At 52.9% G+C, this 16,436-nt stretch overlaps 1 protein-coding gene across 2 annotated transcripts; it reads left to right on the top strand.

Annotated features, from left to right (window-relative positions):
* Window positions 1-630: 630 nt before the first annotated feature.
* ACER1 (alkaline ceramidase 1) lies at window positions 631-14,214 on the top strand. Of its 2 annotated transcripts, none has more exons than XM_064637105.1 (7): window positions 631-989; window positions 2,934-3,036; window positions 9,349-9,463; window positions 10,481-10,619; window positions 11,621-11,758; window positions 12,458-12,595; window positions 13,621-14,214. In XM_064637105.1, the coding sequence occupies exons 2-7, from the start codon at window positions 2,944-2,946 to the stop codon at window positions 13,787-13,789; spliced, it is 792 nt and encodes a 263-aa protein (XP_064493175.1). In that variant the 5' UTR covers window positions 631-989; window positions 2,934-2,943; the 3' UTR covers window positions 13,790-14,214. The 2 variants fall into 2 exon arrangements, with proteins under 2 accessions (XP_064493175.1, XP_064493177.1); XM_064637107.1 differs by lacking the exon at window positions 631-989 and adding an exon at window positions 2,211-2,793.
* Window positions 14,215-16,436: the final 2,222 nt, after the last annotated feature.

Raw genomic sequence — 16,436 nt, 5'->3', positions numbered from 1 at the left:
ATGGCTAAGCTTCCCAAAGAGCCTATTCCCAGGGCAAAGAAATCCCTACTCTTCAGGAAACACATGGACAAGGACTCCTTGGATCTTCGTCTGACCCTGCCCTGTGATGCTGCATGTGGTGTCTCCCCTGGTCCAACAGGAAGCACTGACCAAATATTAAGTCTTATATTTAAGAAAGCAACGTATTTTTTCTTTTCTCAACTCTACAACTTTCTCAACTCTACAAAATGTTGATTCGGGGGAAAAAGTTTAATTGCTGCCAATTTTCTTGAATGCCTGAATGAGGTTCAGGAGGAAAATATTTGCAATGCAGCCACCCAAAAGTGTCCTGTTCAGATCGTTCTTTAACTAAATACCAAACTAAACCAGCCAGAAGAAGTGTGGTTTGATAGAAACATTATTTTTGATAATAAAACAGAGGATAAATTGAAAAGTGAAAAAGTGACTTGAATTTAAAGTCTGAAAAAAACAGCAGCAGCGCCTCACTGTTGGTCAAAAGTGTTGTATTGGGGTTTATCCATCTCTGTAAGGAGTTTGTGGGGATCAGTCCCTCCCCTGGGAAAAGCAGGGCCAGGATCGGGGCGTGTGCGCGTGCGCAGGTGAACCCGCCCAGGGGCACACGGTGATTCCAGGCTGCATTTCCACCCTCTGCTGTTCCAACCCTTCCAGCTCATGCTTCCCTGCCCTCCCTCCCTGCCCCTGCCCACCTGGGTGCACACATATAAATTCTCCAGCCAACATGTTTCCTGTGGGGGCCTGGCAGGCTTGCCTGGAGGGTGCACATGGCTCTGGTCTCATCCCAAGGCTTTCCCTAGAGACGGGGCGAGGGGATTTGCTGGCGGCTGCTCCTGGTGAGCTCACACCGTGGGCACTCCTTCGGAGCTAGAGCGGCAGGGCAGGTTGCTCCTCCAGCTCTGCTGGAATCCTTGGAGCTCCTGACGCTTCATCTCGCCGTGTGGAAGCAGTGCTGGTCCATCCAGAGATCACAGGTAAGCCAGGCTGGCAGGAGACATGAGCAGCAATCCAGCACCACTGCTTCCATCTTTCTGTTCCTTTTCCTGTCTCCTGTCTCCTCCATCCCTTCACCATCTCTCAACCATCTCTGCTCAAGTCATGAGATGGGATTTACTATCCTGGGTCTGATTCTTTTTACACCCTGCAAAACCAACTTTCATCACTGTAAAAGTGTGATGCAAAGCAGCAGGGATGAGGAGAGAGTCCCTGTGGTGTGAACGAGCACATGGAGATGCAAGAGCAAGAAGAGTCAGAGCTCAAACCCATCTGCCTGCCATCTCTTTTATTTTACTTCTGTAGCCATGATCTCAGCTCTGGGAACCAGCCAGCCTGGATTAAAGAGAGGGCATCGTTAGCTTGCAGTTGTAAAGGAACGGTGGAGGTTCACCCCCAAGTCAGTTTATCTGGTTGGAGCAGGAGTTACAGAAGAGCTCGTTTGTCTTAGTGTTACACTCCTGTGCTTTCTCCCTTTGAACTTCTTGGGAAGAGCAGCAGAGGAAGCTGTGGGAGCTTCACACCCTTGCACACCCCCTGATTTCTGCTGGACACGGTGGTGCTGCTCAGCTCCCAGCGGTGTAAACAGGGAGTTGACTGTTTCTCCTCAAGAACATGATCAGCTGATGAGTGGGGTTAAGATAAACTTCCCTTCCCTGCTTTAGGCTCAGAGCTGAAAGGATTTTCAAAGAAACCAATGCTCTGTTTTCCACCAGTGCCTCAGGATTTCAGAGACGCCACTCAAGTGGTGTCACCTCAGTCCCTGTTTGATGTCGCCTCAGTCCCTGTTTGGTGTCACCTCATACCTGCTCATTCTGCAGGGCTAGAGAAGCACAGCCAGATGGGTTAGTTCCACACTGCATCCAGGGACTGAATTCCAGGGAATTTCTGTCGTTGTTTTGTACCAAAACTCAGCTGCTGGGATTTGGATGGTGCTTCCAAACACCTCTAAGGTTGGCACCCAACTACCAACTTCAAAAATAGCTCCAGGGTCTCAAAGATCTGAAACAAAATATGCCAAATACATAACTTATGATCCAAATAGGAACAGAATTTTTACTTTTTCAAATTAATAAAAGATTGCTGAGAAATTATGCTCTCAATGAGTATAGGGAAGACTTCAGAATGGGGAAGAAAAGTAAGCAGAAGTTTAGATATTTTTAGAATCTCACTTGTAACTGCAGCTTCTGCCACTTCCAGAGGCCAGGCTGAGGGTCATGGCAGTGGAGAACCCACTTGAGGTGTGAAATTCTGGGAAATGAGGATGGGAGTGTACTCAGAGGGAAATCAAATTCAAAGTGAAGAGGCACCTCCCAGTGCCTTTGCTCTAAGCCCCAGGACTCCGGGAATACCCAGGGTCTGGGCTGGTGCTCCAGGACGGAGCTCCCACAAGGTGATGAGCTCCAGCCCTCGGGATGATGCTGAGGAACAGCTAAGGAGAACAGAGCCAATGAACACCAATCCCTGTGAAGTTGTCCACTCCCAAAAAGCAGCTCACAGCCTACAGAGAGCAGTGAAGTCCTCCTGGCAGCAAGGTCTGAGTCACAGAGAAAGTGAAGAGGAAGGAGAAGACGGGGTGACAAGGACTGGGCTGAGATGGGGAAGCGTCGTGTGGCAGCAACAACACCTGAGGAGAGATGTTAATGCCATGGATGGGTGACCATCCCCAGGCTCAGAGTTCAAGAGCATTTTCTGGAGTGATTTTTAACTCCTGTGTCAGGAGGAGAGAGGAAATATTCTGCACTATGAAGTGTGATGGGAAGAGGATGAGTCTTTCATAGCTGGGTAAGATGATGTGTTGAGCTGACTGGTGCCAGGTGAGGCACATTGGTGGGGTGAGCGAGGGGCAGGGGGGCAGAGCGGGATCCTGCACTTCCCTTGGGGTCTGCAGTGCTAACCTGCTCCTCTCTCTTCCCTCCTGCAAGGTGCCCAAGGATGCCAAGCATATTTTCCTACCAGAGTGCTGAGGTGGATTGGTGTGAGGGCAACTTTGAGCGCTCAGCCGTGATTGCAGAGTACTACAACACCGTGAGTGTGGAATCATCCCAGGACAGGCTGGGGCTGCTTTGGGGACTCCAGATGGGATAGGACATTCCTTTTCTTTCCTCCTGCTCACTTCTTTGAGCTTCCTGGTATTGGAGGGTGCTGGTATGGGGAATGTTTTTTTGAGCTTCAGATAAATCGTGGGACTTTTATCTCTTGCTCCCAAAACATGCTGGGGCCAGGGGGACTCCTGGTATGTGTGGGGCTGATTCCTAGTGAGAAAAGTCTGGCAGCGCCCAGATCTGTGAGATCCTGTTATACCAGTCCTGCAGCTCTCCTGCCAACTGGGATAGGTCCCATACAGGGCTCATATATTCCAGCTAAATGTACAGGAGTGGCAAAATGAGAGGCAGCACTTCCATGAACCGTGTCAGGCAGGTTGGGAATCCGGAACTCAGCGCAGGGAAAGCTGATGCATGAGCCGGTTTCACCCCCTGTGATCCTTTATCAGTCAGGCTGCATCCAGTGCCAGTCCCTTGACTGCAGCCTGGCTGGAGCATCCGTATCTGCAGAGAACTTGGAGATAATCAGCCTCTCCAAGCATGTCTCTCTCCCTCAGAGCAATTACAGGCTTGCAGGGGTGTGAGGCATGTGGATTTACAACCTTCCACAGGCCTTGTTTATAACTTTTAGCAATTACGGTTCAACACTAGAAGTTCTTGTTCTCATGGAAATGGCTCTTCCTCTTTTTTTTAAAGCATTTCTTGCTTTTAATAAATTGCCTGTAATAAGGATAATTCCCTCTCCCAAGCCCTGCAGTTCCCCAGCTCTAATTACCTACACGGAGTCTCGGAGGAGGAGGCTCAGGCTGTGTATGATCAGTGCTCTCTGAGACAGACAACAAAAAGCTGCCAGTCCAGATCAAATCCTGCTTCCCTCTGGCATCCAGCTGGATGTGTTGTGCTGTTGCCTGGTTAGTGATGCTGTTGGATGGGCTCAGAGGTGCAAAGCAAGGTATAACTACCAAGGAGGTAAAGAAATCACTCAATACTGACATCAGCATCTCAAACAGACCAGATTGAACAGGGCTTGGAGAAACCTGGACTAGTAGGAGGTGTCCCTGCCCATGGCAGGGGTTGGAATGAGATGGTCTTTAAGGTCCCTTCCAACCCAAACCATTCCATGATTCTGTGATTCTAAACAGGAGTTGCCAAAGGTCTCCGGCACTGGCAACACTAGAAAGGGGCTGGTTTCCACAGAGAGCAGGAAGACTGAAAGTGAAGTTTTTAGTCAGAATTCCTTCTGGGAGATAAATTTGCTTCATGTTCCAGTTTAGTACACAGTCAGCACTTTTCAAACATGCCTTTGGAGCTGAGATTCCATTTTCACAAGGATCCTGATTTACACCCAGACTGGCAAAGTGGCTCTGGATCCTTATCACGCCAATAAGTATCTTGGGAGCTCTTCAAAAGCACTTATGTATCTGACTTCTCTGCTGGATACCAGCTGGTGTGGCCAGATGCAAAACTGTGTCACTTAGGACCCAAAGCCCTCTAATTCCCATAAAATATTAACTCTCAGCTGCCTGGGTCATTTTGTGGCACAGGATTCTAAATTATGTGGCTATTCCTGACAATCCTACCAGGTGCCTTGTTCAGGATTGAGGTCCCTGCCAGCCACAGCCATCCCCTATGTTTCCACACCACCTTTGAGGGACTGGGCTTGTTAAGATAGATTTTCACTGGGTGGGACTCAGACACAGCTTTCCTCCAGGACTGGAAAACCTCTTCAGTGTATGTTTCCACGCAGATGCAAACTAGTGTGACACCGAGGAACAGAGATGTGGGAAGAGCAAACCCTGCAGGATTTTTTCCAGTGGTTGGACTTGCCCTTGTTCTTCTCCTTATGACACTGGGCGCCCCTTCCCCAGCAGAGAAAGAGCTTTTACTGGTCCCTGCACTGATGTCCTTGTTTCCAGGCTCATGGAGCTCATCAGGGTGCCTGTGCAGGTGGAGGGAACCAATTCTGCAGCCTCTATTTTAGGATGTGATTCCCAAACAGAGAAAGTAGCAGAGATTTAAACCTGCTGTGACAGCTGCCTGCACCGGGCTGGTGTGTGACCTCCTGTCCAGACAAGGGCTGACAAAGGAGCAAACTTCCAAAAAACTGCTGTTACCTGAGCATCTGACAAGAGCCCCAAGGCTGCACCATGCTCAGGGCCAGACCTCGTAACCAAAACCCGGCAGGAGCATCACTGACATGGGCATCACTCCTTCCCCAGCTGCACAGCCTGGCTGGCACTGCCTGGCTCTCCCCCCTTGCAGCAGCACAGGGACCCCTCTTCACACTCTGGGCTCCCTTGCAGGATCAGGCTCCCTGTGATGTGCCCCAAAGGGGGGACAATAGAAATCTGAGCAAGCCGAGTTCCACAGCTATCCCTGCTGGCTGGCAGCATCTTGCAGATCCCGCTGGGGCTCAGGGCACTATCCCAGATGTGGTCCTAACAGCCTGGATCTCCTCCTCTTCCCTTCTCCATTCATTTTTTCCCCATACTCAGGTTTCTGCCTCTCTGCAGCGTTACGGGCCTGCCCTGAGATAATTATGTCAATATTGACTTCAGTGTCAATTTTCCAGAGCTTTAGAGGGAATTCCAGCCCAGAGGCTGGGAATCCAGCCAGCTCCTACCCAAGCCGGCTGGACCACTAAATCAGCAGGGCTTCCTCATGGAGCATCCTCTTCAATGTCTTCTTCCCAACCCTGCCTGGGGCTCCAGCAGGGCAGTTCTGTGCCAGCAGCTGTGCTGCTGGGAATTGCTCCATGCCAGCCACACTCTCTCAGGTCTGCTTGGCTTAGATGCTTTTTTATTAGAAATAAGCACCACGGGTATAAGAAAAGAGTGTAAACAATATCTTTAAGTACCTAATAATACATGGTGGCTCATGGCTGGATGCAGTTCAGCAACAAAGCCCTATTTATAGTGACTCAGTGACCCAGAAATTTATTGTCTTCTGGCTGCTCAAAGGAGAACACTATTGTGCTCTAGAAGGGTCATCAGTCAGGGACTTGTCTTTTTGCCCTCATTTCTTTGCTGAAATGACTGATTCAGGATGTTGGTAATGACGCCCACATCCTCAGCAGTGTCTCTGCAGCAGCAGGAGCTCTGACACTGCTGTATATCCAGAGCTCCTGGATGCTGCATGGATTGGTGGGATAAGTTCAGCTTACCCCAGGTTACCCTCAGGTTACCCAGATCCACCCAGAGCAGGACTCACTGTCAGTGTGTCAGGGCTAATCCCATGGCAGCACAGCCACATCACCCTCTTGCCTGCCCAGAAAGTCATGTGCAGAACCAACTCCCCCCAACAGCTGTCTCCTGCCCCAAAGCACCGGCAGGACACTGTGATGGCAGAACATGCAGCCTCCTCCTCTGCTACACAGGTCTGGCTGCTGGGAACTTGCTGTACAGGTCTGGAGAGCCTTGGAGGTGTTCACTCCTGTCCTTGACCCTGTGGGCTCCTCTGGAAGCTAAAGCTGGTTCTCTGGCCTTTGAGTGAGTGAACTCTGCAGCGAATCCTGCAGAAATCTCCTTCCACTGCAAAAAATTCCTGGCTGAAGTAAGGACTAGCACAGGTCTTAGCTGCCATTGCACTGTTGCTGTCCTCAAACCAGTATCTGCTGCCCCAATCCTTACCAGAGGCTGGACTCCCCTTGTCATGGATGGAGATGCAAAGAGGTTCCCTGTGGGTCTCTCCCTCCATCCCAGGGATCCCTCCAGCATGTCCTGCCCTGATGCAATCGGGAGCTGGTCTCACCCTGTCATGGATGAAGGTTCTCTGCAGGTCTCTCCCTCCATCTCAGACTGGAGCTGCAAAAGCCTGGGGTCTTCCTGATGATCCTACTAATGCACCAGGATTAGAGCCATCAAGCTGATCCCAATCTAGTTTCTCTCCTAGTGAAAGAAGCAAATGCCAGGCTAGGTGGGCACCTGGGGCAGTCACTCACCCTTGTTAGGGAGTGGGACACAGTGGTGAGCTCACACAGTGAGCCCACAGGGTTGAGTGGCTCTCCCATGTCCAATCACACCTCAGCTCCGCCACCACTCTCTTATCTCTCCAGCATCCCGGCAGAGGGAGCTGGTGCCTCCCGGCCGGTACGACCCAGACAAGTATAAAGAGAAGCTGTGCTGGGGGGTCTCAGAGTGAGCAGAAATTCTGGAAAAACTTCTAGTAGGAGTACCGGGAGCAAAACCCTCCTAACCACATTTGAGACAGAGCTTGCCACATCCTAGAGGGAAGACAGAAGTCAGCATTTACAAATCAGGGCTGGGATCCCACGAGTGATGAAAACCCATGTCCCCCACAGGGGTAGGAGCTCTTCCCTAATCTCAGAGTTTGGCTGCTCTGCAAGGAGTCACTCTTATCTTCCTGACCCTGTTGGCACGGCTCCCCTGATTATCCCTCCCCTCTGATATCTGATCTTGCACATCATGTCCTGAATTAATGAAGTGATAACGCCGCTATCATGTAATTAATGACACTGTTGCAATGCCCACTGCAGCACACAGATCCAGACCTCTCCATACACAATCCCAGCCTCCCATGTTTCCTCACGCTTTCGTGCGTGCTGGCACTTGCACACTGCTGCCTTTTCTCCAAGCGTTTTCTCTCTCCTTGCTATCCCTGCTTGTCTTCCCCAAGCCTATTTAACCATTTCACAGGAAAAAGAAACGTTTGAAATGCGGTTGTTACTGTAACACATGGTCGTCTGGTTTCTTGATCATTTCAGAGCAGTTTGACCTCAAGTGTGCAAGTGGGAGCAGCACTTCTTTTTTCATAGCTGGAATGGGAATAGGCCTGGATTTGGCTCTAAGCACCTATGGAAAAACAATACATTTGGCCTGAGAATTGCTGTTAATGGGAGCATGAACTCGTTTCATGGAAACCTTAGTGAAAATCAAGATAAATCTCCAGTGTTTAAGGGAATTGAGACCTTACATTAGGCATGAATTGTGTTTCCCTCTGGAATACCAGAGGGTGTGTTTCAGATAGATGACAATATCCCTGTGATTTGCAGCCCTGTTACCACAGAGATCCCAGGGGACCTCACTAGCCAAGTGCAGATTTTGCAGTTTACCTCGTGCTGCTGAGAGGGGAAGACTCTGGGCTGTGGATGTCACATTCCAGGCATGGGGTCTGGGTCAGCATCTAGCTGGGAGATGAAAGGATTGTCAGGCTGAGATAAAAGTCATCCTGGTCGTTTGCCAAATGGCTCCAAAGCCCCAAAGAGCTGCCTGGCAGGTAAACACAGCACCACAGTCCCAACATTTCGTAAGCAAGAGGGATTTTCCCTGGGGAGGTCCCAGTGATATCCCTTTCCTGAGTCTGCAGAGTCAGGTGAAAAATCCAGAGTAAGAACCCACAGAGGGTAATTAGTACAGACTTCATTGCCCTATTGCTGCAGGATGGAGTGGGCCTGACCCAGCAGACAGGGCCAGGTTTTGGGCACTTGCTGCTCCTCCCCAGCTCCCACATTTTGCCCATCGGCGTCTCCACTCTCCAAAGCACTGGCACCTTCAGCCAGTCCAGCACTGTCCCCTCCTCCCCAGACAAATCAAAGTCTGTCCATGAAGGAATTTTGCAAAGTTGGAAATCAGGGCAGAATAATTCCACTGTGTTCATTTGCCAGGTGTGTTTAAAGGAGGTTTATGACCTCATGTAATTACTAGTGTCCAGAACACCTCCCTCCTGCAGGCCAGGTGGCTTCACACATGACACCACAGGATGTCACCTCAATCCTGTCTGTTCCCACCTACCCACGTCCTGCTTGTCCTGCCACTCTCCACCACAGCCACTCCCAGTTAAGGATGTTTTGCTGATCATGGCTTCCTGTGGTAGCTGAGCTCCTCACACCCTCCCAGCCCCTCACAGGGGACTCACAGCTGGCTGGAAGGGTCAGGAGCCACCCAGGGAGCTCCTGGCAGGTCTGGGTTGACAGGAGGTAGTTGCAAACAGAGGAGTTTGGCATCTTGCTTGAAGACACTGGGCAGCTGAAGCTAAACCATCACCCAAGAGGGACAAACCAGCTCACCCTGGGCTTGCTGTCCCCAGAGGTGCCTGCAGGGAGAGCACAGGTGTCTGCAGCCACTGCTGTCACAGCAATTGCTGTCCTTCCAGTTCCAGCCTCCCTTCTGGAGAAACGCCTCTGCCTTCTCCCTGTGCCAAGGGCAATCCCTGCTTCCACACCACGCTTCCCACTAGAGATCAGTATCCTCTTCGCACATGGAGATGTTGAGGCATGTGGTGGGATGGGACTCGCCCAAGGTCGTGCAATAAACTGGATGTGGCTCTTGTTTTCCAGATCAGCAATGTGAGCTTCTTTGTGCTCTCTCCTGCCCTGCTCTACCTGAACCGGCAGTACTGTCAGCACCGTGCCATGCCCTTGTACTTCGTCTCGGGCCTCCTCATCCTCGTAGGTGGGTACCAAGGCTGTGGGAAGACCAAACAGGTTACCAGAGTACCCAACATGATACCCTGGGATGTTCTCAGTGGCCAAAGCACAGGGGAAAGCTGAGGTGGGGAACCGAACAGCCATTTCTGTTTGAAGCCCTGCAGGTTGTGGTTCCTGCACCTTCCAGCCCAGTAAATCCCCAGGGTGCTGAGTGTGTGGGCTCCCTCACACCTCCCCCACACCAAGGCCCATTCACAGAATCACAGAATAGTTGGAGTTGGAAGGGACCTCTGGAGACCTTCCTGGAGAAGAGGAGGCTCAGGGGAGACCTTCTCACTCTCTACAACTCCCTGACAGGAGAAGGGACCCAGGGGGGATAGGGCTCTGCTCCCAGGGAACCAGCAGTAGGACAAGAGGGCACGGTTTTAAGCTGTGCCAGGGGAGGTTTAGGTTGGACATCAGGAAGAAATTCTTCTCAGAGAGAGGGATCAGCCACTGGAAGGGGCTACCCAGGGAGGGGGTGGAGTCACCGTCCCTGGAGGTGTTTAAGGACAGACTGGACATGGCATCAGTGCCATGGTCTGGGTGACGAGGTGGTGTTGGATCATGGGTTGGACTCCATGATCTCAGAGGTCTTTTCCAACCTGGTTGATTCTCTGATTCTGTGAGACCATTCAGTCCAACCACCCTGCCCAGGCAGGATCACCTGGGACAGGTGACACAGGAATGCATCCAGGTGGGTTTGGAATGTCTCCAAAGAGAGAGACTCCGCACCCTCCCTGGGGAGCTGTTCCAGTGCTCTGTCATCCTCCATGGAAAGAAGTTCTTCCTCATCTTGAGATGGAACACCTTGTGTTTTAGTTTATGGCCATGACTCCTTGTCCTGTCATTGGGCATCACTGAAAAGAGTCTAGTACCATCTTCTTGACACCCTGCTCTTCAGGAATCCTGCCTTTAGGAATGGCCCCCAAGAACTCCCAGGCCAGACAGGCTTGTGAGAGGATGGAGCTTTGCTGACTAAAAGTGTCCTTGCTCCTTGCAGGCATCTTCTCCACATACTTTCATATGACCCTGAGCTATGTGGGACAACTCCTGGATGAGCTCTCCATCCTCTGGACGCTGGCTGTGGCATATTCCTTCTGGTACCCTCAGGTTTACTTCCCCAAGTTCATCAAGACCAGGTGTGACTCAGAGGGACATGGGGTGCAGGCTCTGAGGGAAGGGAAGGGACACTGACATTGAGGGGTGTGACCCTCTCAGGTCCCCTGCAAGGGGTCAGCACTGAGGTCACTGAATTGGCTTTGGGATCAGACCCTCCATCACTCGGTGCTGACAGAGGAAGAGTCAAAACCCTCCCATGGGAAGGGCTGTGCTGGGCCCTACTCGGCTGGAGCTGGCTGTGTTTGCAAAGTTGCAGAGGAGAATTTCAAAATTAATTAGGAAATTAAATGTTCCTGAGCATTAACATTCAATTACCTATTGCTGTCAAACTGTTCCAGCATCCTCTGTCATCCAGAGAGAGCTTTCCCCGAAGGCTGAGGGGGTTTCCCATAGGACAAGCTGGTCCAAGTTACACCCCTCCTTTCAAGGTTTAGCAGGAGGGCTGGCTGGGCTGGAGGAGCTCAGCAGAGAGGATGGGGATACTGGGTGAGCATGGACCAGCAGAAATGGGAACCCAGCAGGGCTTTGCTCAAAGGATAGTCCCATCCTGTCTGGAGCCCCCTGAGCCAGCCCAGTTAGAAGCCTTGCAAAGGCCTGCTCCAAGTCTGCTCTTCCCATGCCGAAGGAGGTCACCAGGAGTTCACTGTGGAGAAATGGCTGGGGGAGAGGGAAGGGACTTGGGAAGGGATTTGCATGTGAAAGGCCCCTCTGAGCCCTATTGTTGTTCAGTCAGCCCAAATTGGCCTGTTTGCACAGCTCCGGTGGACTCCTGCCTTGCAGCCCTTCCCTGCGCAGAGCTCCCAGTGCCTTTGCCTCATCCCTGGCATCACCATGAAAGTGCTCGAGCTGCTTCCTGGACTGTGTCCCCCGCTCTGTCGCTCTGTCATGGACTAACTGGGAGGCTTCCTAACCTCAGCCTTCCTGTCAGGACTGCACAGAGACTGAGCACGACCTCTCCCCTCCTCATCCTTCCCTCTTGTGAACCCTGGAGGCACTGACACTCACTCCCATCTCCCTTTAGGAGGCATTTCTACTGGCTGACTGGGATCACCACCGTGATCAGCACCCTGATGTCTTTTGTCAAACCCACCCTCAATGCCTACGCGCTCAACTGCATCGCCTTCCACCTGCTGTACCTGACCTGGCGTGAGCTCAAAAAGTAAGGAGGGGGCTGACAGGGGTTATCTGCAGCTCCGTTTGTGCTCCTGGTGGGGAGTGACTCTGTCCACAACAGCGAATTGAGACCAAGTCTTCATCAGCCACATGTACTGTCAGCTCTCCAAAGAATTGGGGCAGCCCGGCAGGGACCAGGAGGAGGAACAGGCAGGACTGTGGGCGGTAGGGTACAAGAAGGCCATGAAGAATGGGGACAATCCACGGGACAATCTTATCTGAAGAGACTGCCCAGGGCAGCGGTGGAGTCACCATCCCTGGAAGTGTTCCAAAAATGTCTGAATGTGGCACTTGAGGACATGGTTTAGTGGTGAACATGGTGGTGGTGCTGGGTTGATGATTGGACTTGATGATCTTAAAGGTCTGCTCCAACCTTAATGATTCTATGATTCTCCTCCTCAGCTGCCATCTCTGCAGCTCTTTCCCCTTCATGGGGCATTTGGGAACTAGTGTGTGGCTGGGAGAACCCACCAGGGCCTGGGGAGAAGACAGGAGTGCCTTGGCATCTCCCAGCATCATCCTCACACATGGAGAGTCAGAATCCCTCTCTCCAGAGCCACACTTCTCCAGTTCTTGTGGTCTTAGGAATACTCTCCGGAAGGAACTCACTGGGGTTTGCCCTCTTTGAAACTCACTTTCCTTCTAGCATGATACTCTACTCCCTCTCCCTCACTGTGTCTTCCAGGTGTAACGACAAACGGGTTCACCGGATGGCCGCGGTCATGGTGATGTGGTGGGTCCTGGCCATCACCAGCTGGATCAGTGACCGGTGGCTTTGTTGGCTCTGGCAGGCCATCAACTTCCCCTACTTCCACAGCTTCTGGTAAGGGCTCCTGGGACCCCAGCCCACACCTTTCAGGGGCTGAAGGGTCACAGCTACAGAGAAACGGCAGCAGAGATGAGATGCTCTGCATTTCTGCCCAAGCCTCTCTCCCTTTCCTGTCACTATTGATGCTGCTCCTCCCCCTGGCTCCAGCCCCAGGATTCAGCCCCAACCATTGCTTAACATCCCTTTCCTCCTCCACGCCAGCCAAACACTGTTTTGCAAGTGAAATTGTTCCAGCAGTCCCTCCAGGTGAGCAGCTGGCTCTCCAAGGGCTGCAGCTGCTCCCAGGGTGCTGCGTGAAGTGCAACCTTCTTGCAGTTATTTTAACAGCCAAACTGAAAGGCAGAGATTTGCCTGGACACATTTTAGAGCCTGGCCAAGTGTGGCACACTCAGATTAACCCTCACAAAGCACAGGGATGGCTAGGAGAGACACCTGGGCTGAGCCAGGCAAGGGGGAATGGGTGGTTTGGGGTTTCAGTCCCCTATGTCACCCCATAGAATCACAGAATCAACCGGATTGGAAAAGACCTCTGAGATCATGGAGTCCAGCCCTTGATCCAACCCTGCCATGGTTCCCAGACCATGGCACTGATGCCACGTCCAGTCTGTCCTTAAACACCTCCAGGGACAGTGACTCCACCCCCTCCCTGGGCAGCCCACTCCAATGTCTCTGTAAAAATTTCTTCCTAATATCCAACCCAAACCTCCCCTGGCACAGCTTAAGACTGTGCCCTCTTGTCCTACTGCTGGTTGCCTGGGGGAAGAGACCAACTCCCACCTGGCTACAACCTCCTTTCATCCATCTCTGTCCTCTCCTTGCCCCAGCTCACAGAGCTCTGATAGGATTTCCCCATAGGCACAAACCCCATCGGCAGGACCCACACTCCCTGCAGCCTTTGTGCACTACAAGACTGGGACCTTCCCTGCCACTGCTTTACCCCTTGGCTCCAGTCTTAAGGTGACCATGCCAGCAGATGGGAGTTATCCCTGTCCAACACATCTCTTTGGTTTCCCTGCCAGGCACGTGCTGATAGCCCTGTCCCTCCTGTACTGCTGCCCTCTAGTCATCTACTTCGATGTCAACTACGAAATGCCATCCTTCAAGCCCAAGCTGGAATACTGGCCCAGTGACTCATGGCCTGTCGTGGTGCCCTATGTCACCCTGGAGGAACCCCACAAGCAGTGCTAGAGCCAGTTGCCCCCAGGCATCCCTCGGGCACAGGGGGTGTGTGATGCACACATGGGGAACAACTCGGCTGTGCCACCTGTTCCTCGGACCAGGGCAATGTGGAAGCAGCTGAGGCCTCATGATGCTGGGCATGAAGCAGGGTGGGAGCCCACAGGTGCCTTGGAAGACTCTGCCCAGAGAGCCAGAGATCTCCTCCAGCAGATCCCTACTGAGGAGGGGAGGGAGATGGGGCTTCTTCTGTACCCTCTCGTTAGTCAAGCACCAGCACCCCTTGCTGACAAGGCCACAGCAGAGAACACTGAAGCCAAACTGGTGGCAGCTGGGTTTGTTGGGGCTGTTCTAATTGTTATTATTAACTCTATTTATTGATGTATGTTGTCTTGCTCAGGAGAGCTGTGCATTAAAGCTGTGGACACTGACTTACACTGTGCCCCTTTCTTGTCCCTGACTACACTACACTCTGTTATCTGTCTGTCATTCCCACAGACAGGGCAGCCAAAGCTCTCTCTGACCTAGGGAGGGCTGTTTATAAAGAGAAATCCTCCTGAGTGACAGCTCAAAGGAGTTTCTGCTGGTGCAAGTTCCTGGGTACTCTACCCCATTCTCAATCCCCGATGTCCTTGTTCCTCCTGAGCTCTGACAATCTCCAATGGCCACTTGGAGATTCTTCTGCTTGCTGGAAGGTCTGGCTGGGGGCAGGGTGAGGTGAGGAGCCGGGATGGTCAGAGCTGGTCAAGGGGTGACTGTCACACTCTGCTCTGCACTGGGGCGGCCTCACCTCAAGTCCTGGGGCAGTTTGGGTGCCACAATATAAGAAGAACCAAAAGCTGTTGGGGAGAGTCCAAAGGAGGGACACAGAGGTGGGCAGGTCTGAGGAGCAGCTGAGGGCACTCGGCTGGTTCAGCTGGAGCAGAGGAGACTGAGAGGAGACTCCTCGGGAGCTGCAGCTCCTCCTGAGGGGAGATGGAGGGCCAGGCACTGAGCTCTGCTCTGGGACCAGGGACGGGACCCAAGGAAGGGCTGGAGCTGTGCCAGGGGGGTTGGGATGGATCTCAGGGAAAGGTTCTTCCCCCACAGGGTGCTGGGGCACTGCCCAGGCTCCCCATGGCAGTGGGCACGGCCCCAAGGCTGCCAGAGCTCCAGGAGCGTTTGGACAACGCTCTGAGGGACAGGGTGGGATTGTTGGGGTATCTGTGCAGGGCCAGGAGACTGATGACCCATGTGGGTCCTTTCCAACTCAGGATATTCTGTGATTCAATAATTCTGTGACATTAGATAAAAATGTCATTACCTTTGCAGGAACAAAGAGATGCAGACCCTCAGAGACAGACCCCTGCTGTGCTTTCCAGGTTGTCCCCATAGTTGCTCTTACAGCCACAGGACACACTCTTGCTTTCCAAGCCTTGCTGCTTACAGTGATGAGCTGAAGCCATGTTGTGGGTCTGGGTCCTTGCCCAGCCTGCAGGGACAATCTCTGGAGCCCACCAAGGCAGGCAGGATGGCTGACGTTGGCTCCCTGCAACACAGGCACAACAATGTAATGTCACTGCAGGGACCACGGGCTTTGGGGCCCCTGCGAGTAAAGCAAAAGCAGGAGCACTCTGGGTTTTACCTCTGAGGCAGAAGGTGGTGCCTCTGGTTACCTCTGAGGCAGTGCCTGTGCTGTGGTCCTCCCGTGGCTATGGCTGCCGCGTGGGCGCCTCTGCAATGGTCCCCAGGGCCACTAGATGGCAAATTTGGCTCATGAACCCTGAGTAGCGTTTCACGCTGGGAAAGGGATGCCCTGCCATGAACTGGATCCCCAGGCCCGGTCTCCTTGCCCTCTCCATCCCCTGGCAGGATTAGACACTTGTCTGCCAGCACGGCCACTCTTGAGACACCCGCACAAGGTGCAGAGCAAGGGCTACTCGGATCTCCAGCCTCTGTGTGCCCTTGTCTGCCCGTGCCAGTGCCCATCTCCTCCTCCCGTTCGCCTCTTTGTCTCCCCTGTATGCCACCACTCATCACTCCGTCTCCCTTTCGCTGACCCTTCCCGTTTCTCTCCCTCTTGCTCTCCCCCCTCCTCGCTCCTTCCCCAGCCCATCACATTCTTCCACAGCCTATTAATAACTTCTGGGCAATTGCACTGGGTCCCCGCTGGGCTCGGCCCCTCCGCTGCCGCTGCCCCGCGCAGCCACTGAGCGCGTCGGCAGCAAGTTCAAAAGTGCAGCGGGGCTTTCACAGCCCCTCGCCCCGTCAGGGGGTGGAGGAGGCCGCTCGCGAAAGAAAAGGCTGCGTTGCCAGGGAGCCTGGCACAGGAAAAGGGGGTCACCTTCACCTCCGGCAGGACCCACGGAGATGGACAGGCGCCAGCAGTCCCGCGGGCTGGAGATGCTGAGAACGGCGGAGGGATGAAGGCTGGGCTGTGGACGACCAAGGGCTAATTGGCCACCTCCGGCCACCGAGCCGATGTGATGCTCGACCCAGTGGCAAAATCCCCTGTGCAATATGGAAATAAGGGAGGTGTCCCGGGCGCTGCTGCCTGGAGAACAATGTTGCTGCAGTTGAGTGACTGTAACAGGCCCCGATGACAGCCAGGCCGCGTTAAAAATGCCTATTCAAGCAGATCAAGACATTGAGAGGCCTCGTGGGGATCTGAAACCCTCAG

The sequence above is a fragment of the Pseudopipra pipra genome, chromosome 27, assembly GCF_036250125.1.
Source record: "Pseudopipra pipra isolate bDixPip1 chromosome 27, bDixPip1.hap1, whole genome shotgun sequence".
Taxonomy (NCBI): Eukaryota; Metazoa; Chordata; class Aves; order Passeriformes; family Pipridae; genus Pseudopipra; species Pseudopipra pipra.
The sequence above is the reverse complement of the archived record's forward strand: the minus strand, read 5'-3'. Positions and strand labels throughout refer to the sequence as shown.

What these genes read in the sequence shown, in the direction of transcription:
- ACER1 (XM_064637105.1), top strand. Translation starts at nt 2,944, where the DNA reads ATGCCAAGCATATTTTCCTACCAGAGTGCTGAGGTGGATTGGTGTGAG. An exon ending in GGGCCTCCTCATCCTCGTAG is followed by an intron (nt 9,464 to 10,480) that starts GTGGGTACCAAG and finishes TGCTCCTTGCAG; the next exon opens with GCATCTTCTCCACATACTTT. An exon ending in CCCTACTTCCACAGCTTCTG is followed by an intron (nt 12,596 to 13,620) that starts GTAAGGGCTCCT and finishes TTTCCCTGCCAG; the next exon opens with GCACGTGCTGATAGCCCTGT.